Here is a 24,658-nt window from a genome sequence, read left to right on the forward strand (position 1 = left end):
ACGGATTGGAGACCCCAGTTCTACAAAATATCACCAGCAGAGAGTATTTATATATTTATATATATATATATATATATTTACTATGAGATTATACTGCAGTTTTACTTTTAATAGCTAAGCGAGACCCAACTGTGTCCCCTTGACCACCCTGCAGCGCCAGCTTCCTGTGCCCCCCCGCCCATCTAAAACCTGCCGTGCTTACAAGTCAATGAGATCTTCATCATTAAGAGTCGTTTTTTTTTCCGTGGTTGGGATTTTGTTCGCTTTTCCACCGATGAGACGGCAACAGAGAAAGACGAGGACAAGCTAAAGCGCCACAGATGGCGGACCCCTTCAACCCTTCGACGGGCCTTTAGCTTGTTTCAATAGGGGATGCACCCCCCCTTTTGCAATTACCATTAGACAGGACGCTTTGTGGGGGGAACTCGGGCCTCTGCACTGTTGGGTTTTTTTTCCCTTCTAGTGAAGTGAGTTTGTGTGGACCAGAACTGTGAGACTCGCCAATGACACCCATGACACCCATGACACCCTCATACACGGGAAAATAGACACACAAGGGAAATGTACAGGAAGTCAAGTGTTTACATCTGAGGGACAAGCACACCGATAGAAACCCTATTTAGCCACCATGAGACTACCGCTAAGGACAAGCTATGGGGGCTTAGGATTGAGCCATGAGGGATGCCTGCTTTAAAGATAGTGGTAGTGGGAGGGCAGGACGGGTTGCATCGCTATGAAGGGAACTATGAGTGAGCCGAAGTATTAGGTGTTAAAACTTAAATTTAAAAAAAAATTAAAAATTAAACAATTTTAAAAATTTAAAATTTTTTAAATTTTTAAAATTTTTAAATTTTTTTAATTTTTAAAATTTTAAAAATTAAACAATTTTAAAAATTTAATTTTTTTTTAATTTTTAAATTTTTTTAATTTTTAAAATTTTTTAATTTTTAAAATTTTTTTAAATTTAAGTTTTAACACCTAATACTTGGGAATCTGCTCACTTTTTTTAAAATTTTAAAAATTAAAACATTTTAAAAATTAAAAAAAATTAAAAATTTAAAAATGTTTAAATTTTTAAAATTGTTTAATTTTTAAATTTTTTTTAAATTTAAGTTTTAACACCTAATACTTGGGAATCTGCTCACTCATAGTTCCTAAAAAAAACTCTGTCAGAAAAAACTGTTTTTTTTGCCAGTTTTGACAATTGTTCTTCCAATTTATTTTTATTACAAATGTATTCTTATCATGTAACCTGTATATATTTACTACAATGTAATATTTGTCAATTTATACTCCTTTTATGTTACGGAATAAGCTATCCATAAATGAAAACATAACCAAACAGAGAGCAGGTTCCTCAAAAACAAAACCTTTTAAAGTATAAAATAAGGTCATTGCGGGTTTTATGTGTTCTTGGTGAGCCTTATCTACATTTGCTTACCCGATAAGCAAAACGTTGGCGGTATAAATGGAATTCAAGCGTATTTAGTTGTGGTCCTGCCAGTCCTGGCAGCGACACAAAGAGATAGCATTGCTGTCTGCACATCACAGCGACTCTTTGGTTAAAACACCACTGATACGTACAGTAATATTAACCCTCGTGATTTCACCATCAACCCCCCCCCCCAGAGTATGTGAGTCATTTGTATCTGCTTTCAGTTTGCATTGTCAGCCATGTTGAACAGAGCCAAGTGTCACACTATCTCTCACAGAAGACACATCGGTCTCACGTAGCGTCACGTCTTAACCATTGCTGGCGTTTTATAGAAGCGGCCATCCCAAACATGCCAAAGTCCAACATTCCTTCATAGTGATACTTCACTGGAGGTACTGCATTACTAATGGCGCAAGCTTCACCCAAATACTTCATACGTGCGACCATTTAGCCACTTTAGCCGTCGGCTCGATGCTCGGACATGCTTGGCCAACCTGGCCGGGTCGTGTGAAAGGACCGCGGTGTCGCCCGGGTACCATCATCGTCACGCGTGCGCTCGTATTGTGTAGTCCTGAAGGACACATTACCTCATCGTGTAACACAAGCCGCTTTGTGCTGAATTTTGCATGCTCACATCGAGTGGCGCTGTCCTTCATTATTCATGGCCGCGGGCGCAAGAAAAAAACAAAAAAAAATACAAAAGGTGGCAGTTCTGGGAGATTTGGAGGGAGCTTTGGAGTTTACTTTTGGAGATACTACAGAATATCTGATACTACAGGGTATACTTTGGAGTCATCCAAAGTATGTACAGCTTTGATAGCAGTACACGTTACCTGTCCACTGGAAGTGAGTAGTAAGATACGGTGTATACGTCAGTGTACATATCAGTGTACACATCATGGTGTATACCAGGGGTCTCAAACATGCGGCCCCCGCCTTGATATGAAAGTTTAATGTTATTTGATATGGATGCTGTATGGTATCATGTACCCAGAAAAAAATATTACATTTGATTCATGTTCATGTTAAAGGTTAAATAACTGTTAATAGTTATCCTCCCTATCCGTGTGGAAGTGGTAAGTTTTTGGCTATTTAAGTTGAAAGGAAATAACTTGAAGGCTACCGTTTAGGTCGCTAGCTCTCTAGTTTGCGAGTTAGCATGTGTCTCAAGACCTTGCAGTTGCGCAATATGTTGTAAATAAAAAGAGTATAAATGTGACTATAGTCGTGTTTTGTCATGTCTACAGGGCTCTAATAATGCTTTGTTCATTTTAATATGAAAAAAATCATTTGTCTACACACCAACTATATGTGCTTTCTTAAGTTTTTATTATTATTATTATATTTATTTATTACTGATTGATTTTTTTTATTCTTGATTTGTTTATTTTTCATCTTATTTTGTGTAGAAAAATAAAAAGTAAGATATTTGAGAACAGTGGAATGTTTTATCAGAGCTTTTATTGTAGAAAATCGGAACCAAAGCAAAGTTTATTCATTTTTCTGTTTTTAATAAATGCGTTTTTTTTTTGTTTTTTTTTTGAAAACCTGATGCGGCCCAGTGTCACCCAGAGTACACATCAGTGTACACATGATGGCGTGGGGCTGTTTGAGTGCGGGTCCAAAGCTATTCGATAACAACAAATGTCTCGTTTTCAGCGGCTAGTAACCCACACCGCTATCCGAGCTGCACACTGACTACTCTAAAGTACATTTGAGCTGACTTTCTCTAGTATTGTCCCCCGAGAAGCCATAATGTGAGGGGGTGTAGTCACATTTACGAGGTACTGGACGGACGTGCGCTTGAGCCCACACAGGAGACAACACTGGGGCCATTAGCGGCTCAGCTCACGTAACCTAAACACCGCTAGGCTGAGAGACGTGCGCAAACACATGGGAGCACTTTGCCCCGCATTCACTATTCAACACCTTCTCTCTGAATGGCCTCCATCGGCCTCCATCAGCCTCCGCCGGCCTCCGCTTTCTCCCCGCAGCGCACAAATATTTGCCAAAGCTCCTCTGCAAGATCTCAGAGCGCAGGATTAATGGCGGCGTGCACATGCAGGGACAAAGCCAGGGCCCATCAGGAGCTCCGGCTTGTGGCGAGGCCGGCCAAGATGGAGGAGGGGTGGGGGGGGGATCTATAGGCCCCTATTCTTAAATGAGCTGCAGTCTGGGGTGCAGTCATGCAGATGAATGAAGGAGGCATCTCTTGTCTTTCCAGGGCAGGGAGGCCTGCATGCGGGTCCGGTCTAAAGGGATCACATTTCCTCTACCAGCTGATTGTAGACCCGTATCGCCGGCCTTCGCTTTGGCAGCGAGCCCGACGATCGCCGCCGCAGTGCCTCGTGTTCTTCCTCTATTTAGGAACGTGGAAGAAGATTCAGATGGAAGGTTTAGTTACTCCTTCCCGGTGACTTTTATTCATTTGGTGCAAAAGTCTGACACTCGCTTTGTTGTGTCAGTGACCTTTTGAGGTCACATACATCAGAGGACGCATAACATTTCCAATAAAAATGACTAAATCTATTCCTACCAATTGTAGGATGGACGTAAATGTATGGATACACATTGGAGCAACTATGGAATCATCACGTTACGTTTGCTTTGCTCAAACGACAAATCCAATGGACTTTTGTACGGCATACAACAGGGGTCTCAAACTCAATTTACTTGGGGGCCACTGGAGCTCGGGTCTGGGTGAGACTGTGCCGCATCAGTTTTTCAAACAACAAAAACAAAAAAAACGCATTTATTAAAACCAAAAAAATTAAAAAAACTTTGCTTTGGTTCCAATTTTCTACAAGAAAAGCTCTGATAAAACATTCCACTGTTCTCAAATATCTTATTTTTTATTTTTCTACACAAAATAAGATGAAAAATAAATAAACAAATCAAGAATAAAGAAAATCAATCAATCAGTAATAAATAAATATAATAATAATAATAAAAAGTTAAGAAAGCACATATAGTTGGTGTGTAGACAAATGATTTTTTTCATATTAAAATGAACAAAGCATTATTAGAGCCCTGTAGACATGACAAAACACGACTATAGTCACATTTATACTCTTTTTATTTACAACATATTGCGCAACTGCAGGGTCTTGAGACACATGCTAACTCGCAAACTAGAGAGCTAGCCACCTAAACGGTAGCCTTCAAGTTATTTCCTTTCAACTTAAATAGCCCAAAACTTACCACTTCCACACGGAGAGGGAGGATAACTATTAACAGTTATTTAACCTTTAACATGAACATGAATCAAACGTAATAATTTTTTCTATTTTTTTCTTTTTTATATATGTACCATGTATGTGTGTAAGTGATCCGTCAAACTTTAGTTTTTAGTATCAACTTTTTTTCAAGTTACTTTTGCTACAATGTGCCATTCACAGGCCCATAAAAAATGAAAAAAATGATCCACTTACGCCACAAAGTCTTTCCTGTAGTCTTTCCTGCAATGAGAAAAACTGTGTGAGTTGGAAACCAACTCTGACAAAAATACCGTATAAATAAAGTTTACTTACTTAAGATCCGGTATGATCCACAAGCGACCGCTTGCCTGCACGCAACCAAAGTTCCTCCTTCCCTAAAAGTACGACATTGTGTCTGCATGCTCCCAAATCCGCACCGAGGCTGTACTCACCACCTACGGATCCCCATATTTTGTACTTTGAAGTACCGTAGCTCGGGACCACAACCAGGTGGATCATGAGCATGATGCCTGGATTAGCCTGCTGTTGTGTTTAAGTAATTGTCACTTAATGTTGTACTCCTACTCATGGCACTGGAACACATCGCATGTGATAAGATTACACTCGGCTGTGTTGAACCTTCTCTCCTCCCTCTTTGCCACTCGCAACGGTGGGAGGTACGGAGGAGTGGGTGTGCCGCGCTGCGCCAGACTGTGGCGTTCATAAAAATTGCAAAGTGGAGTGGCCTAGCTAGTCTCCAGACCTGAATCCAACTGAAAATCTTTAGAGGTAGCTTAAAATTCTCGGACCTGAATGACTTGGAGCCTGTCTGCAGAGAGGAACGGGCCAAATCCCGCCCGAAATTTTAGCCAATAACGACTTTAGCCAATACCGTAAATTCCTAAAAACGTTGTCATCCACTTTTTTGTGGTATTTTCTCTGACAGTCAAAACAAACGCATCATTAAAACGATACCCTGTGGTACTCCTTTTAGTGGGCCAACCTACAAAATCAGCAAGGGGTGAAATATTGACTTGACTCACCGTAGTAATTGTTGTTTTTTTGTCATATACTATAGCTACGTATCACATGACTTTTATAGTCTTGTCAGCCGTTTGTTGTTTATTAGATCACAAGTAGGAACTTTAGCTCGGAGCAACATTCCGATTCCTTGTCTGCAATTTCCAGGAATGCTGCAACATTGCCATGAATTCCCGAGAATGCTTGATAATCTCCCGTAAAACAACAACTTTTCTTGCAAGTGTTTAGATTTGACTGTTTGATTTCAAGATGCCAATCGTCTTTCCAAAGTGGGAAAATCCTTCTTTCGCTTCTATTTTTTCCAACTGGGGCAGGACTGTTGCTGCTTCTGCTGATAAGAGGCCCCCAAACGTCCCCGCAGGCTGGTACGCCGACACCTACACAAATTCATTTGACAGCCTTTGGATGTTCTTTCTTCCACGGCATCCATACTTTGGTGATCATAAGCCGGCTCTTATGATCTCTCGGGAACACTCAGGCCTATTTAGCAGCCTGCTCTTCCGCTGGGGTGAGCGTTAACGACAGCAAAGCATGCTGGGGAATGTGGAATCCGCCCTACACATCTGGCAGATTGTGTTGGTGTAGCGTTTGACGAAGAGGTTGTCAATCAACAATCAAGTTTAAAGTCTAGACTTGAAGTTTTGGCCCCCCCATGAGATTGAATTTGACACTTGTTTGATCACTTGTTCTAAGTGATCCGTCATCATATGCCCCCCCCCACACAGGCCCAGCGACGAGAAGCACCCGACAGTGACGGCGGATGGAACGGTGGACGACCTGGCCCAGGCGGTGGACATGATCCTCGGTCAGAGATGCTAAGGTCAACAAGGTCGTCGTCGTTCCTGAAGTGACACTAAATATTGCATTTATATATATATATATATATATATATATATATCGCATTGATATGACAAAATTTACGGGGGGGGGGCAGACTATATATTTTAGACGTAACAGTCCACCTGGTATTATTGTATCTGTAAAATTGTCATGCAATCTGCTATTATTTATTATTTTATATTTATATTTAAATATTTTAAAAATAATAAAATATTATAATAATTACAATAAAATTAAAATAATATAATAATTATATTATTATTATGTAAAATATGCAAATATAACAATAATATTATATATAATTAATATAATAATTAGTATTAATATAATAATTATAATAATAATAGTTCTAATAATAATTATAATAATCTAATAATTATTATTATTATTATAATTATTATTATTATTATTATGTGCTTGTGTCCCTTTTTTCAGGAGCACTTTGTAAACAACAGACCATGTCAAACAACGAAATTGATCCAACCATCAAAAGGTTGGCTCAGGCCATGATGCCAGGTTGTATGTTGACTTTAAATGAAATACTTTGGAAAGATTGGGCGGGCCGTATTCAAACACTTGGCGGGCCGGATGTGGCCCCCGGGCCGTAGTTTGCCCACCCCTGGTCTAGAACATCTTGAAATGTGTCACAGCACGATCACCTGAGAGTAGCGTAGCCGCCAACTGACCGGGCGACGCTCTTGCGTGCGGTCAAAAAGCCCGTAAACGTGTTTCCTAGAGAAAGTGCTTAGGTAAAGACATGAGCGCCTATGGACAAAATATTGGAACACCAACACCAGGAAGAGCTTTTAAGATGTGTAGCGAAGCTGATGGCATTAACAGATACAACTTCAAAAGTGATGTGAACACGGAGCATCGTTTGACATCTGCAGCATCTTCAGAGGGGAACCCCTGATTGGCGTGTCTTTTGTCCATATACGGTCCATACTTTGGATTTGTCACAAATCAATAAAGACATTTTTACCACATGTGTCAGTCTTGGGAACTTTATCCAAGAATTCATTAGTTCCCGCTTTGCACGGGAAAGGAGCTGGTCTGAAAGATGGAAAAAGCGAGGCCAAGCATGACCAATGGACCTTCTTTGGTCCTTAAACCAAACTCTTGAAACCGTCACTGGTGTCATAGCGAGCTTCTCCTGGAGGCCTGATTGTTACATCATTAACATTTGCTCCAGCGTCCATAACGAGGTTAAGGGGGGGGGGGGGCTGCTATCGGGCTCAGCGTGCCAGCTGGACCATTCCAAGTGGGGCATAAAACAAATGATTGTCTACGGTTCCTGCTGCCCCCGCAGGGTCCAGCGTACCCAAATAGACGGAGCCAGAACAAAAGTCCATTGCCGAGCGATTAATTGAGGTCTGTGCGGTTCACGTCTCCATGAGCCGACACAAGCTCGACTGTTATTGGCCAATTAAAAGGTAATGAAACGCCATGAAGGATTATAAAACTGGGAGTGCCGCTCCTCATTTCGATTGGGGGGGGGGGAATAAACATGAACGTAGAAGGCAAAGTGCTAGCAGCTGGTACAGTTTTACAACACCTCAGACCTTGTTGGACTCCTGTGTTGGTGCCAGGATTTTATGGCCTTTTGGACATGCTATGCCGCTATTAAAGTCGGGATTCTGACTTTTCCCCCCCGGAGCTCGTAGATACGTGTTGGAAATATGCTGGCAGGTTCATCTTAAGTAGGTTTCCTCAGGGTATGCCCACGCACACAGAGATGCCAAGCCGATATTCAAACCAGGTCTCTGTGGCTAACATGCTAACCACTGTGGCCACAATAATCACTTTACATTTAGGAGACATTCTAATACTAATTTAATTACTTTTTTGGGAAGGTAACTAGAAGTAATTACTCAAAAAGTGACATTGCTAAAGAAACATTGCACCCAAACTCCCAGTTCATGTTATTTTAAATGCTAATGGTTTTATTTTATTTGTTCACTTCCTGCTTTCCTAATATAGTTTAAGGTTTTTTTGTTTTAATTTTTATTTTATTTTATTTTAGTTTAATTTTTTTTGCTTGTTTTGGACCCCTGAACCCAGCAGCCTCAAGCAAGAGACCCAATCCAGCAGCCACCAAACCAAAACCCGCCAACGCCTTGGCTGCATTTTGTCCATAAAAGTAATGGTAATGGTTTTATTTCAGATTCCAATTGAGTGCATCCCATAATCAGTTCCCAGTTCCACATGTCCAAAAGGAGTAGGAAGAAGCAAAGCTTATTAAATCCTACCCCTCCATCTGGTACTTTTACAATCACTAACTGTTACATTTGTTCACTTCCTGCTTTCCTAATATCATTTAAGGTTTTTTTTAATTAATTTTTTTACATTTTTAATTTTTCCAATCATTACATTTGTTTATGTCCTGCTTTCCTAATATAATTTACGTTTTTTTAAATTATTTTTTTATTTTAATTTTTACAATCACTGTTACATTTGTTCACTTCCTGCTTTCCTAATATAGTTACCAACAGTGACCTTATTGCACATCTAGAAAACAAGTTACGTTTTTAAACTCACGCTTCAGTTGGCATCCCACAGAGAGCCTGTCTAGGCCCTCACAGGTTGATCTACTATATGCAAACTCCAATTAGAAAAGGCGCCCACGTTTAAAACTGTATTTATTCGTAAAGAAATACGCTTGAGTTTTACATAATCTTGTTACAAATCATAAAACATTCATGCTAATAGCATCATAGAGCTTTTGTGGTCTCTTGAAGAACAGTAAAGCTATTCCTGGTTTAGTGCGGCCTATCGATCCCGGCGCCGTGAATGAGCAAGATCAGCTCCCAGATATCACGGATGACCTGATTTCTGCAGACATGTCTGGACATGCAGCAGCGCAGTAGCTGCAGGGTACTACTACTACTACTACTACTACTACTACTACTACATTCACTTCAACACTTCAAGACTCCTGACTGGGACTTTTCACCCTTGAAGGTCCAACCGGTTGCTTGTTGTTTCTTTGTGAGAAAGACTGAGAGGTTTTGTAAGAGGTCTTGTCAGTCACAACAATCAAACTGATGATGTCATTTTCATTCTGAGCTGATTGACACCTTAGGGGACGTCAATGTCTGGAAGTCTGTCTCATTGTTGGTCAATGAATACCTTTTGGACGGTGTCAATCAAAACTAGCCTCCAGTATTTAGTTTGATAGAGCTGCTTTGATTGTGCAGGTGTAGCTAGCAGCTAAGAGCGGCCATAAATCTGGATAAAAACACCTTAGGGTTTTTATGGTTTTCCCCTTTTAGCTGGTACAGTATGCCAGGTATTTGGATTAGGCTCCTCTTTTGGGACACGCCTGCACTGACCCATCTTGAACGACCGCAGGCTGTGTGCGCTGCCTTGAACTTCCATTTCTGCTTCATACGCCTCCTTCCTGTCGGACAGGAAACGGCGTGTCAGCTAAAACTCCTGCACACCTGCACCTCAGAGGCAGACATGGAAACGTCGGCGAACCCCCGCCCTGGCGGTTTGTGTTGCTTGGACCTGACAAACCCGCCGTAAAGTGCCAAAGGTGGCGGAATCGGGCAGGTTGGACCTGAATCCCCGGCCCCCCCCCCCTTGCCCCCAAGCTACTGTATCTTCTGTCAGCCTGATCATGCAGACAAACCCCCCCCCCCCCCCCCCCATTAGTACACTAAAGCCTACCACTAAACAAAGCCTGATTCAGTGATGACACACCTACGAACATAATCTGGTGGGGGGGCCAAAGGTGGTCATATGTCACCTCGCAGTGTAAACAAACCCATCCTGCTCCCCCCCCCCCCTCGTTTTTGAAGACTTGCAGCTGACTTCAATTTTTGAAGACTTCCAGACTTTTCCCCCCCCGGTTGTTCCAAAAATGATCACCTTTCCAGATCCTCCAAAAGAAGGTTCCACCAAAGAAGACTTGTTCCTGTCAGCTCTTTCTAAAGGTTACATACCATTTCTGTGCACTGCTACTAAAATGTCATGTTTTTTAAAATCCAAAATCCTGCTTAAACAGGATGTATAGCTTTGTGTAGCTTTGTAGCCTTACCCTACAACAGGGGTGCTCACACTTTTTCAGCATGCGAGCTACTTTTAAAATGACCGAGTCAAAATGATCTACCCACTACAAAAATGCAAAACATCTATTTATTTTCAAATGTATTGAGGATTATTTGTACGTACAATGTATGTTGATGTACCTTACATAACCAAATGAGCCAATATTGCAAAACACACATAATTAACTATTAACATTTTTTGTAATTACCTGAGTTTACTTTGATGACTTGCACTGAATTGAACCAGCCAGGGATGCATAGTCCGGACAGTAGCTGCTGATAGCCAGGTTAGCCAGGATAGCCAGGTTAGCCAGGCAAACGCACTTCGAAAAAGACATTGTGAAAAAAAAGTCCACCTCCCATTCCGTATGGAAGTGATATGTTTTTGCCTTTTTACTTGGTCCAGTTTTTGCCTTTTTACTTGGTCCAGCTCCTTCACTCATTTTAGTGACCATAAACTTTAGCGAGGGCTTAAAATCTGACGCAATTCGCCGACTAGCTTAGCACTTTGCATCGTTGTTTACGCATGAGCGGTGACCTAAAGGTCAAAATTCAGTTGTCATCTGACTGGTTGTCCTGTATGTCAATCAAGTAACGGGGATGGATGATAGGCTGACATCGTAAGTTCTGCTGCACTTAGAGACGTTGTTTGATTTGATTGGTCGCCCGAAGGGCAACATTCAGTTGTCATCTGAATGGCTGCCCTGTATATCAATCAAGTGACGGCATTGACGCGAGGATGATATTTTTTTAATGTCACGCCGCGATCGACCAGCGATCGACCAGTACCACCTCCGCGATCGACCGGTAGATCGCGATTGACTTAATGAGCACCCCTGCCCTACAACAATGCATCTCGTTAAAGGATATTTGGCCCATCATACACAATCCTCATATGACACATGAACACATGCCTTTCACTTTTCTGTGGATGATCTACAACCTCCAAAAAGCACCAACAATGGTCCAAACTACCGCAACACCGAACAACTACTTTTCAGCACCTCAGACCACTACCGAGCGCTTATGTAAGCTACTGCATCACCTGCGAGGATGGAGAAGTTAATGCTCGGTGATGAATCCTGCTTCACGTGTGGACTGGCGGTAGTGGTGATGAGCTGAAAAGTTGGTCAACTTTGAGAGATTCCAGAAGTTTAGTTGGTAGTAAACATCTGGAATCTCACAAAGTTTAGTACCAACTAAACATCTGGAATCTCACAAAGTTTAGTACCAACTAAACATCTGGAATCTCACAAAGTTTAGTACCAACTAAACATCTGGAATCTCACAAAGTTTAGTACCAACTAAACATCTGGAATCTCACAAAGTTTAGTACCAACTAAACATCTGGAATCTCACAAAGTTTAGTACCAACTAAACATCTGGAATCTCACAAAGTTTAGTACCAACTAAACATCTGGAGAGACTGAAGCGACGGACAACGGTTCTCAACTTCCACCCAACAACATGATCGTTATCAGTTGTTATCCCAGCGGACATTTTAACTGACGGTTTTATTACGCTCTTATTTTGTCAATGAATCGTTTAGCGCTAGTGCTACATGCTAACACTATGGTATTGTGGATCAATGTTTTGAAAAGTGCAATATCTCCTTTAAGGGCCTACATAATCGATGTTCCATGACTAGACCATGGAAGTGTCACTCAGGACGATACGCCCTAGCATGACCAGCAATGACAGTTCATGCAGTTTTTGCAAGTCATGGCGGTGGGGGTTGTGGACCAGCTTCTCCGGCTTTTGTACTCCTGTCTCTTCTAGTCCAACATAGTCCTGCTTTGATTCGTTTGACACCGCTGATTAAAGGCTGTCCGTGTTTCAGTCTGCTGCACAAGAGTTCTGTTTGGACTCATGACCCCCACCCAAAAGGGGTCTTGGTCTGAAAGAAAAGGTGGTCATTAGGACCTCAGCGTTCTTTTTGCTGCAGGAGAGAAAGGTGAGTGACGCGAGTGGCGATCCGAGCCTTGAAGGCACGTCGTTTGTGAAATGAATCATAAGTGAGCAGTGGAATTGTCGTCGCCGAGTGCAGGGGCGGGGAAGCGGGGAAGCGGGGAAGCGGGGAAAAGGAACGGCGGCAAGTAGACCCGACACATGGCCCACATTCACAACTGCCTCACACGTCACCGGGTTCCTCGGAGGAAAAAGCCCCTTTTGTTTCCCCATTGAAGGGACGGGGGCGGCGAGGGTGGGTGATGGGTCTCTGGGGTGAAGCGCGGGCTTAGCTCCATCGCTGGAGCCATCATCCAGAAAAAGAACAAGAAGCGACCGGACATGGTCCTCATTTGGTCCGCTTCAGCAGACAAAGACAAGCTAAGCTCGGGATTGTTTTTAATTGGGTCAGCCTGCATTGTTGCATTAAAAGACGTCTCCAACAATGACCTTATTGCACTTCCATAAAACAACTTACTTCTTTACGCTCATGCTTCAGTTGGTATCCCACAGAGAGCCCGTCTAGGCCCCTACAGTTTGCTATATAAACAAACTCGACTTAGAAAAAGCGCACACATTTAAAACTATATTTATTCGTACAGAAATACGCTTGAGTTTTACATAATCTTGTTACAAATCGTAAAACATTAATGCTAATAGCATCAGAGAGCCTCTGACACGTGTTTCTTTTCAAAACGCTTCGCAGGTCGGGTCCTTAAAAGCTTCGCAAAGTGTCCATTTCCGTCCTCGGTGTACCACGTAGTACCCAAGAAGTACTGAGGTGTGAATTCCCTCCAGATGTAGTACAGTGAAGGTAACCAGGATTACAAAGAAATGTTAAAGACCCCCCGCTGTGAGGCCGCATTAGTAGCTTTTTAACGCTTCTCTCTCCGATTGCCGTGTCGCCTGAGACGCACTTAGAACCCCGCGTATGGGGGACAGCTTAAGACTAGTAAAGTCCCTCCAAAATTAGTGCATAACGTCCTGCTTTAAGACTTCCAAGCATCGAGATCAGTCAGTGTCAATTCCGCTCAATTTGCTCGATGTCCAGTTCGCCTCCGAGGATGTACGCTTCCTCCTTCCCGACATTGTAAAGACCCGCCCACAGAGGTGCGTTATCCTTCCTGATCCAGTGTTTCTCCTCCACGGTGAGGCCTGACGGCTTGGGCTCACCTGCTTTGGTCCGAGGTGGAATATCGTTGGAAGAAGAGTCCTCCAAGGACTCCTGGCGATCGTCGCCTGTTATTCCGGGGCAGCTTAAGCTGTGAAAGTTGCGAAGTTTCTGCAAAGGAAAACAAGAGGGAAGGAAGCTTTGTTGAATGTTTAGAACTCTTGTGGATTTTGGAGCAACTGTGATGACAAGACAGCGTGAGGAATCAAGACACTTGATTCGAGTCAGACCGTGTTTGTGTTTCTGGTGCCGCACAATGAATGCACACACACAGGAATGGTTGTCGGGCAAAATCAACATATGCCAAAGCCGCTTCGGACGCTCGGAACCCGACAGCTGCGCTGTGGGGTGGGAAGCGTCACCGCACAGGAATGATCCGATCTTCACGCTTACGGAGAAGACGGAACAGCTGCCTCGTGCCTCACGCCAGAGGCTTGCAGTACAAAGGAGACTCAGGTCGCTTATGTAATCACCCAACAGGCGTGTTTGGGGACGCCTATGACCCGTGGCCGTCCATGTCCTAAAAGATCAGAGGGGGAGGACTGACCCGCATTGAAGTTATCATCCACACTGACCTTGACTCACTATCAATAGAAGCTGATCAATAGCTCTGGAGGCCCGATCCACCCACTGAGCTGAATTGACTGAAATCAATATCTTTGGCCGCCATCGCCCCCCCCCCACCGCACCCTTGTACGACCATCCATGACCTCTGCCGCAGCTGCTACGCTGCCTCGGCACGTAAGAAGAGCGTAAACGTAATTGATTGTCATGGCCGCCGTAGCTTTAATCGTTGAAGACGTAATACAACCTGAACTCCTGACTGCTTTCATCAATGAGTGAATGAAGACCAGAGCCGGGGCGGGGTTTGGGTATTTGTGTTTCAGGATGAAAGGTGAAACCCGAATGAACACCAACCTGCGTCATCTTGGCCAGATCCAGCGAAGGCCTCTGCATGTCCGCCGGTCTCCTGCGCTTCACGCCAATCTTCTTGTCGTTGAGGACGCACGGCTGCGAGCGGCTTCGAGCGAGACCACCCTGGCTACTGCGGCGCTCCAGCTCAGGGGTGGAGTCCGGGGAGCTGATGGGTGAAGAAGGCCCGTGGGGCTCGGGGATCTGTTCGTGAGAGAGGTAGAGGGGCTGGACTGGGGGGTTGCAGCGTGCGGGCAGGCTAATGCTGGAGCTGCGCTGCATTCCCGGGAAGCCCGTCTGAGCGCCTTCGGCGATGGCGCTGCCGCGCTGGATGCTGCCGCCGCTGTGGCACCTCCTTTTCTCCACGGCGGTCCACACGCGGGAGCCCTGGGGACGCCAGGTGGTACGATGGAGCTCATCGGAGCAGGACAAGGACCGACACTGTCGCTTGCTGGGCGGAGCCGTGACCAGCGAGGAGGCGGCCTCGGTCAGGCTGAGGTCCTGCAACAAGCTGGTGATGGCGCTGGGAGCGGAGCCGACGTCCCAGCCCCAGTGGGCCGAACTCCCGTGCACCTCGGGAAGGACGTCCCACAGGCTCTCCAAGCTTGTCCCAACCGGCCTTTGCGATGCAGCGCAGCCACGTGCCACCTCGCACCACCGGCTTGTATCTGCACCAAATCAGATGACAACGAGTCAAGACCGTCTTTTAGTCTTCATCTGGGATTCGGAAATAGCACTATCTCCTGGAATTTGTACTTTGTGCAGTGCCCCCAAAACATCTTGCTCAGGTTCAAGGAGAAAAACAAACATGAGAAACACTTCCGCAGGCTGTAGGAATGACTTGCAACTTCTGTTCATGTGATTGAATAAAGATGCTTCTAATATTTGTATCCTCACCTGGGGCTAGTCATAGTTAACTCATTGACTGACTCCTATCCACGTCTTTTGCTAAACATCACAGTCCTATGCATCTTGTGTATGAATTTCACACTTGTTGGCAATGTATTTCTGTCTCAGTAGGTTCTAACAGCAGTCAACAGTTCACTGCGCTCCCCCGGGGGGGGGGGCCCGCCCCATTATTTGAGAAGCCCTGTATCATACAGAAAGGCTGAAAACATGGAACAGTGATGAACCTTCCCAGGAGTGAGCGGACGACCAAAATTACCCCAAAGAGCGCAGCGACTTCCCATCCAAGAGGTCACAAAAGGCCCCACAACAACAGCTAACATTTGGATTTTTTCCCCCACTCTAAATAATAAAAAGTCTAATTTAAAAACTGTGTTTTGTGTTGTCATTGACTAATATTTCCATTTGTTTGACGATCTGAAACAAATATGACAACAAAAAAAAGCCAACACTTTGTCACACCACTGTACATGCTGTGTTGATAAGATGTAATGAACTATTTTGGTCCTTTAGTGGAACTTCCGTCCTGGCCGCATTGAAGCTAAACCTTGCCAAATTGTCAACAAACATAATAGGTGTGCACGTGTGTTGCAGGAAGTGGGAGGGATATAGCAGTTAGTACATTCAACTGTTGACACCCTTTCGACAGCAAAGTACATGCCAAAGGCTGATATCGTTATTGGATCGGTACTGGCCGATATGGGACATTGTGGTATCTGTATTGGATGGTAAAAAGTGATGTTGGGTCATCCCTAATTCATACTAGCATTAGCTGGCGTGCACTTATGAGGTCTTACCCATGAGTCCAGGAGAGAAGAGGGCGGTCCCCTGGCTCATGGTCTGTGCCTGGAACTGCAGAAACAACACCAGTATGAATGAATCAAACGAGTCACTGTCGTGGAATACGGACTATTCCGTTTTGACGTTGACTGAGATGACACCCTGGTGATAGTTGGCAGGGGATGACGGTGACGATGATGAAATGACATGTAACAGCGACACAAGCGTCCCCGTTCTCCATTTGACATCCCTTCTTGAAATGTTGTGTAACAGGTTTGCTAAAGCTGTGATTAAAGTCGACAAGAAGACGCCCGACTATTCTGATTGGATCACAAACGTAGAAAACTTCTTCCTCTTACCGTGTTTTTGGACGTTACATCATCCGCACCCTTCTTCTTCTCCAGCGTCTTCTTGTAAATAATCACCATGGCAACTCCCATCCTTGTCCCAAGCCACGAGTCAGGCCGGCCATAGTGAGGGGGATGGGGGGCGTTCACTCCAAAAGTGTTACACCATTTCCTTCAAAGTGCAGCTCCCTCTTGGGTTGCCGATGAAAAGGACACACAAGAAGATCATACATTTTGGATGTTTAGTAGCACATAGACAGAAGGCTGCACTGAAATAGAGTACACCCATCAATGAGCTGCAGAGGTCACATGATGCTGATGACAGCTTGGGTGCCATCTGTTACAGTGGCCATCACCAACTGTACATATTGATCATTTCTGGGAAACACACTCTTACATTGGGATGGACAATTGTTCATCTGCTCTCCTCTATGAGCAACCAAGGTCTATTTCTATGAACTCCCGTTTTGTGCTTTATGAAGTACTGCTCACATTCATGGCAAAGAACACACCATACTTACTACACATGCTTCAACAAGCTTTGGGGGTTAAGAGACCTTTGGAGTGAACGAGTCGCCTTTGAGTCCATGACCTCTGACCTCACCAATGTCCACATTCTGGATGGATGGACGCATCACAAACGCATCACCCTGCGTTTGGCAATGCAGTGCTTCACGTAGCTGACTTTGGAGCAGCCGGGATGGAATCGACTGCATTTACGCTCAAGCCTGTCATTTTGTGGTAAACATAATTTGCAGGTAGGCTGCAGGGTGGACGAGTGGTTAGTGTGCAGGCCTCACAGCTAGGAGACCCGAGTTCGATTCCACCCTCGGTCATCTATGTGCGGAGTTTGCATGTTCTCCCTGTGCATGCGTGGGTTTCCGGTTTTCTCCCACATTTCTTACTTACTAAATTCCATTGATGCATTGCATCAATAAATGAAAGGATGTTAGCACTTCATTTAATTCAATAACCCAAACATCAGACACTCTATGCTGGTAAAAATGAAAAAAAAGAGAGAATTTGGGGAAAAAATAAAGCCGATTGCATACTGCCCTACTCAATGCTCTTCAGTCACCCTGTGATTGCTAGTGTAGTGGTTCACATAGCTGACTGTCACCATGCTCTCCACACCATCACCCCGTGCTTCACATCACCTCCAGCTCAAAACAAACCCCTGAGTGGTTCCTATACTTGATGACTCCGCGTGGGATGATTCCTGATCAATGCGCTCTTTTATACTCGCATTGTGATTGGTAGTATAGCGGTTAACACGGTGGGTTTTCATGCGGGGATCTGTGGGACTTGACAGCTGATGTGACGCTGAACAGTATAGGAAAACATACAGCGGATCGCCTCATGGCAGACTAAAGCAGTAAAAGCACCCTTTCACACGGTCCGGCCGCGGTGGAACCCTACACTTGTTTTGTTGCTGAGCGTCTACATGAGGGATTACCAGCCATCCAAGACACAAGAGAGAAAGTTCTTCACTTGAGAGGCAAAGTCAAAGTTGTGTAATCGAATCCTCTCGAGGCCTGGGCTGGGAATAGCTGACCTTGCGGTTATTAAAACAACCCCAGATCCGACTGCAAGCATCTTTCGCGACCGAGGCTCGCTCGGCCAGGTGAGAGCAGGCCGTGTGACAAGAGAAGGTCGTTTGAAGGACGCAAAACAAAGGGACGCTTTGTGCCGCCGCGGACGATGAGACACTGTGGGAATGAAAGGAGATGACATCAGACGCTGATGTCGGTGTCGTGTAATGTGTGCATCACAAGACCCTAAAGAGGACATGTCAAACTCCGACCCGGGGGCCGAATCTGGCCCGCGCAGCAATTTCATGCGGCCTGCAGAACCATTTGGAAAATAGCATTGAGTTGGCCTGTTTTACGGACCTTATCAATCAAAGCCATCAGGGATCTACGTAACTGAGCAACTCCTCGCCTGGCATTTTCATTTTAAAAGTGGAAACAATATTGCATGAAAAAGTCTAAATAATTGAACTGTACAGGACTTTAACTATTACACCCCGTGTGTACAAAATAACGCCTTAGGGAGGCATAAGACAGTCAAAAGTCCTCATTTTAATGAGGGATGTCCTGATCCGATCGTGTGATCGGAAATCAGGCTCAATCACATGGTCGATCAGGACTCGATATATATGTATATTTATTCTCATGACTTTTCTATCAGCTCTATAGTTGTGCGGCGGTACAGAGTGAGACCTCTTCACACAGCAACGTGTACGGCATGAATATGTCTGCAGTGACGAGTATGAAAAACACCTTGCAATGCAAACTTGGGATGTGAAGAGTCAAATACATTAGCGCTGCAACGATTAATTGATGATTGATATTAATTAATCTACAACTTTTTTTCAGATTAATAATTTTGTTGTTTTAGTTTTAGGAAAAACATGATATTCAAATACATCGGGTTTGACCGGCATGGGCTCGTAGGAGGTTCTGACGGTATGATAACCTTGGGCAAAAAATATCAGGTTTCACAGTACTATAATTACAGCTGTAGAATGTTAAGGTTCTCTTACAATACAGAAAATAAGGTCCATATCAGACAGTGAGAATACTGTAGCATCACACCCCTAATATTTGGTCACTGGATTAGCAAAGAAAGGAACGACACTTGTGGAATATGTGTTAATAAGATAACCTAAAAAGTACAATGAAATAATATATGAAAATATACTGCAATCTGTAATATAAAATTAATAGGATCAATATATATTAATTAGAATTGGGAATTTTAAACATGACATTTTATTATTAAATACATTTACCCATAGATTTGAAATTCGTCGTGTTGAGCCAAGCTGATCGACACCCCCCACCGAAGAGCCACAGCCGCCACTCCCTTGTTAGCGTGTACGTCTACAACATTTTTTTTTCCAATATATAAAGTGGCTGCAGGCTGATAGCTCTTTATCTGGGCCGGGCCAGAACCCGACGTGACAACTGAGAGGTCTAATCTCTGGAGGAGATGGAGGCGAGACGTTGCCTCAGACAGCTGCTGAAAAGTTACAACGAGCTGATGGGACTCAAACACTTCCTGTGTGGTTAGAACACGCCACTTCTGTGAAAGAGGCGGGTGAGGCTGCAGAAATGGGACGAAATAGAACCTCAGCAGAAGTTCGATTGCCAATTAAAGCAGCTTTCCCATACATTGGCTGGACTGTAATCCCCGCCTGTTAGGCCAACAGTACATGCGGATTTGGGCAGCTTTGTGCCTTGACTGACAATTCGTGTTAATGCTGATCCATTGTATAACCCAGGGGCAGCTGGTCAAAAAAATTAAACCCTCTTGAATCCACCGAGCGGCATGGATCTATGGACTAATAATAATGTTAATGCCGCATGATGAATAAAGCGGAATTTAAGCTGCGTTGGAGTCACCGACCAAAACATTGGGTACACAATCTCATTGACTCTACATCAAAAACTCCTTGAAAAACAACATAGTGGATTGAATCTCATTAGGTTGTGCACTTGTAACGTAGTGGCTAGTGAGGGTAAAATATGCCATTAAAACTGCAATATAAAGTTTTTGAGGAAAGCAAAATTCCCTTTAAAAAAACAGCTGGCCTACTTTCATGGTGTTGCATACGCAGGAACCATGTTTGGACTCTGTCTCGTGTCATAATGGAGGGTGTGTTGACAAAGCGTGTCATAAATAAAAAGCAGTCAGACATGCTCGGAGCACATGCTAATTGAGGGATGGAACCAGTTCTTGTGGCGCACCGTGTGTAATCACTGTGGATATTCACCTTTCTTTCTCATGGTCTAATTATTAATGTGCCGCTACCACACAGGCTAGGTGCTGGGCTAAAGGGAAACGCATGAAAGTAAAGGCTACGGCTACATTACGTCCACGGGAGGCTCTCCATTTAAAGTGGCCGCTGAATGGGCCCGAAAATGAGCATGGACGCCAGGCTTCAATTGTGATGCTCGGGCCCAGTGGAGGGGGGCCCCCTTGGTGATGCGGCCGGGGTCTCCAGCTTGCAGCTGCCCACTTACCATAAACACAAAAGCCCAGCATGGCGACGCATGGCCGCCAAGCACAGGCGCGCTCCAAAGCGGGCCTGCTGTTTAATTATCTCAGACATAATCACCCGCACTGTATACATTATAGTCCAGAGCCAAGCTCTTTGTTTGGATGCTCAAACAAACAAGTTGGAGTCTCAAATCCACTCTTATTAATTGCCAGCAATTTAAAATACAAACATTCTTTATACTGAACCTACGCGTCAGTCAAGAGAGAAGTCTTGGACCAACTCTAACTTTTTGATATGGAAGAGTAAATAGGTTCTAGCAATGACACCTCGAAACTTGAATAGTCTTGATGCGTAATGAATCGGAATTCAACCACAGTTTTTGCAAAGAACGTCAGGGTTCAAACCGCCATTATGCATGCATGCAATGACTACCAAATCTGACGAGATTGGAGTGTCCGGCCTGGATGGTGTTCTACTGTATTACATGTTCCATTTTTTCTCGATCATGAACACCGGTTTTCAGTAAAAAAAAAATCAAGTGATTGTTTAACCAAATCAATGTCAACTTAACACAAACAATTAGTGGTTTGGTCCACAACATGTCAGAAAGAGGCAAAACTGTCAGTCAGTGTTTTCCAAAAGTAAAACTAGACTTTCATGGATGACTAAGAAAGTTTAAAAAAAAAAATCACTGAGAGACTAAAACCAGAGAATATCTACATTTTTAAATCAGAAAACAATTACCGTACAACCAAAAGGATTGTTGATTAATTGGACAATCGATGAATCAACAATTAATTGATGCAGCTCTACCCTGATTTAAACATGTCAGCCATGTCCAATTGTGACGCTTACGGTCAGAGTAGCGTTCAGCTATACATGTGGACCTAACAACCACCCCCTGAACTTCCAGCGCAACTGTTCGACACGCTGGATTCGACACGTCCAGGTGAACGCCTCTGGGGTGCTTTTTTTGTTTTTTTAAACGGAAGACCACTCCAGTTTGTTCCAGTAACCAGGATAAGCAGTCCCTAAGAGATCCCTCATGAAAAAGAAACAAGTTTGGCAAAAAAAAAATAGTGTGGCGAGAGTCCACAGAATGTTCCAAGCATGCTACAGAGCAAACACCATGTTGAAATCCACTAGCGAGGTTCTGATGATCCACTAGGAAGCGGCCCTACTGTACTTGTAAAAAAGGCAGAGTGGGTGTAATATTTTCCACATGCATCCTCACATCATGGAGTTCATGGGTCGTCTCTGTGTTTATGACTGACAGAGCGAGTGCTTAAATATCTGCTTCTGCTGGGCTCATCTTAAAGGGCTGGTTAGAAATAAGACAACAACATTCCACTGTAATGGCACAACATCTCACAATAAACACACACATGTACAGTATACATATTGTTTTCTTGAAGAGACCAACCTTACCTTCTTCCACTCACAGTCAAACATGTTTATTTATGACAACTGAGCCTTATTATGTCATCATAAACGCTTTTTGGGGGAACATTTCAGCACACTATCACTGTATTAAACCACACAGGTGCGATGCAAGGGCGATGACACAGCGAAAAAGAGATCAGATGTAGACTAATTTATGCAAATTCATTAAGCAAACAGCAGACAAAATGAGTAGTAAAGTTGTGGACACATAAGAACACAGTTGCAACCTAACCAACTTGAAACTTACTAGAAACGAACCGACCAGTGTTCTTGACTAGCAACCATTAATGATATGGATTTAAAAACAAGCTAGCAAGAGTTCCCAAGTTAGCAAACACTTATTTACGAGTATTTTGTTGGCTAAAAAGCAACAACTTTGTCTCGGGTTTGCATTACCTGTTGGGTAGTTTTCAATGCAGCTGGACCATGTCACCAAAAACACAAAAAAGTCAAAAGAAAGTCAGCCAGAAGCAGTCAGGAACCAGGACGAGGAGTAATGTATATACCATCTAACCCACTGCTCTTCTGTCCATCATTGCACGCTTACAGAGTCCGTGACGTCACGCACTGGAACAGTCCATTTCTCCACGACGGCGGGGGTTCGAGGACACGTTTCTTCCGGTAAATCGGTCAGTTTTGTCCGCGTATTAACGTCAACACTCTAATTAATCGACGTAAATTACATACGGTGACACATTAATTCGTGTTATAAAGACATTTGAATTGAATTTTAGAGAACACTGTACACTACCGCTGCTTCTGTCAAACTAGTGGACGGATCCGCCCTACTGTAATAAAAAGTAATCAGAGTATACAAACACGAGGTACTTTCTTCCACAATATACAGCAGTGAAACTTGATATACCTGTGTCATATAGAGTTTGGTGTATTTGTAAAACACGAAAGTAATCTCTCATAATAAGGATATGTTGTCATAAAGAAACATTTATAACAAACAGATGTCCAGAAGTGACCTTTGACATAGCTCTAACCACATTGTGTTAGAGTGTCGTCATTTACTGTAGGAGTAAAGATGGTTGCATTGTACATTGTACACAATTACCCAACGAGAGAGCCAACAACATTGTGGTTTGCAGTAGTCTACAGGCGTTCCCATGCATGTAAAAAGCCAAAAACATGATGTCACATGAGTACTGAAATGAGAATGTAGGCTGTTTTTCCCCTTAATCGGAGGGCGGGGAGGGGGGCTAAAGAAAACATTATTTTCTCCCAAACCTGCTAAACTAACTAATGTTCAAAGTAACAAACGGGAAGAGGTGCAGCTGCCTAAGTACAATAAAAGCCCCCCCTCCTTAATGAAGGTTAACTTCAGTAAAGACACCAACGTCACAAAATGTGCCCAATAAAATCCATTTGGGAGGGAATTAGGGGCACTTCCAACCATGATATAACAAAAACATACAGCTCCACATGTACTGTACTTCATGTACAGTATGAGCTCTTTCTTGTGTGTGACGTGTGTGCAGACACTATTGTTAATCAAGGACTAACATCTGTCGTGCCACTAATTCCCCCGCCCCCCTTCTAGAAAAACCCAAAGACCCCTTGCCTTGGTGTTAAGAAGGTGCAGGGAGGATTTTTGCATCCTACAATGTAAGTGTTGGGGGGTAAACATGTTATTTGGAAGTACAAGTGTGATAAGAAAGTAGCATCCTGACTGAAGCGTGTAATGTGCTTGTCTCACCCACAGGGGGCAGTGCCTACCTATCATGTGAATGCTACAGTTTTTGTCATTTCTTATGACTTTTATTGGAGTGTTTTGTCCAAATATGAAGACCCCCGGTGCAGAATACCATCTGCGGGCTTGCACTGCCCACAGACAGATGGCTGAAGGACTCCTGTTACAGGAGTTCTCAACTTTAATGAACACTTAATCCGGGACAAACATTGTTTTTATACCACTGCTCTACATTTTGTTTCCTTTTCCTGGGTTCTGTTTCGGATAAATACATAACAATTTTATATACTATTTTAAATCAGGGGTCACAAAAAAGTTAGAATTATGACAGAATATAATTGCGATAATAGCACCGTTTAATGCCATATTTGAGTATAAATGTGTTAAATCATTAATTAGCAGTCTGACATACGTTTCCGCCCCTGAAAAAAGTTATCCCAACGGTAAGTCATAGTTATGAGATTTAAAAAAATCCAAATTATGACCTAAAAAATTGAAATTAGGAGATACAAACAGTGCACGTGCCACAGGTGCCGCCTTCTTCACTTGGCAAAAATGGCGACACAATTGTGGGTGGGTATACCATCTAAAGACTTACAGTCTTTTGTAAATGTTCGACGTTTGCTACATGTGTATGAGTTGTTCGCGGTCGCATTTTTGTTCAGTAGAATACCCACCCTGCTTAAAAATTGAGTCACCATTTTTGCCAAGTGAACAAGGCGGCATCTGTGGCACATGCGCAGTTTGTATCTCATAATTTCGATTTACCAAGTACGTCCAGTAGTTCAGAAGCTAAGTAACCAACCCAGCACAGAATAGGGAAAAAATGGTCCAATACATGACTATATACAAATAGTCAAAAAAAGAAAAACAATGGATTGT

General features: G+C 43.4%; 2 protein-coding genes across 4 annotated transcripts in view; one reads left to right on the forward strand and one right to left on the reverse strand.

Moving 5' to 3' along the window:
• lhpp (phospholysine phosphohistidine inorganic pyrophosphate phosphatase) overlaps positions 1 to 7,680 on the forward strand; it is a 16,068-nt gene extending 8,388 nt beyond the window's left edge. Inside the window, exons 7-8 of one of the 3 annotated variants that reach the window (XM_058062729.1) lie at positions 6,399 to 6,502; positions 6,949 to 7,675. In XM_058062729.1, coding sequence (XP_057918712.1) covers positions 6,399 to 6,492 — 94 coding nt within the window. In that variant the 3' untranslated portion in view covers positions 6,493 to 6,502; positions 6,949 to 7,675. Of the gene's footprint in view, positions 1 to 6,398 lie in introns of all 3 variants that reach the window. The other 2 variants (XM_058062730.1, XM_058062728.1) reach the window with 2 other exon arrangements.
• Positions 7,681 to 10,425: 2,745 nt separating this feature from the next.
• fam53b (family with sequence similarity 53 member B) lies at positions 10,426 to 24,504 on the reverse strand. Its single transcript, XM_058062602.1, has 5 exons — positions 22,474 to 24,504; positions 16,641 to 16,819; positions 16,299 to 16,353; positions 14,602 to 15,263; positions 10,426 to 13,794 (listed from the first exon to the last, which is right to left on the reverse strand). Exons 2-5 carry the CDS (start codon positions 16,719 to 16,721, stop codon positions 13,534 to 13,536), a joined length of 1,059 nt encoding a protein of 352 aa, XP_057918585.1. The 5' UTR covers positions 16,722 to 16,819; positions 22,474 to 24,504; the 3' UTR covers positions 10,426 to 13,533.
• Positions 24,505 to 24,658: the final 154 nt, after the last annotated feature.

Source organism: Doryrhamphus excisus, chromosome 22 (genome assembly GCF_030265055.1).
Source record: "Doryrhamphus excisus isolate RoL2022-K1 chromosome 22, RoL_Dexc_1.0, whole genome shotgun sequence".
In the NCBI taxonomy this organism is placed as follows: Eukaryota; Metazoa; Chordata; class Actinopteri; order Syngnathiformes; family Syngnathidae; genus Doryrhamphus; species Doryrhamphus excisus.

Excerpts from the sequence above, each read along its gene's own strand:
- fam53b (XM_058062602.1), bottom strand. The coding sequence starts at position 16,721 with ATGGGAGTTGCCATGGTGATTATTTACAAGAAGACGCTGGAGAAGAAG. Across the intron at positions 16,354-16,640 it reads ATGTAACGTCCAAAAACACG|TTCCAGGCACAGACCATGAG; the intron begins GTAAGAGGAAGA and ends TTGTTTCTGCAG. Across the intron at positions 15,264-16,298 it reads CTTCTCTCCTGGACTCATGG|ATACAAGCCGGTGGTGCGAG; the intron begins GTAAGACCTCAT and ends GATTTGGTGCAG.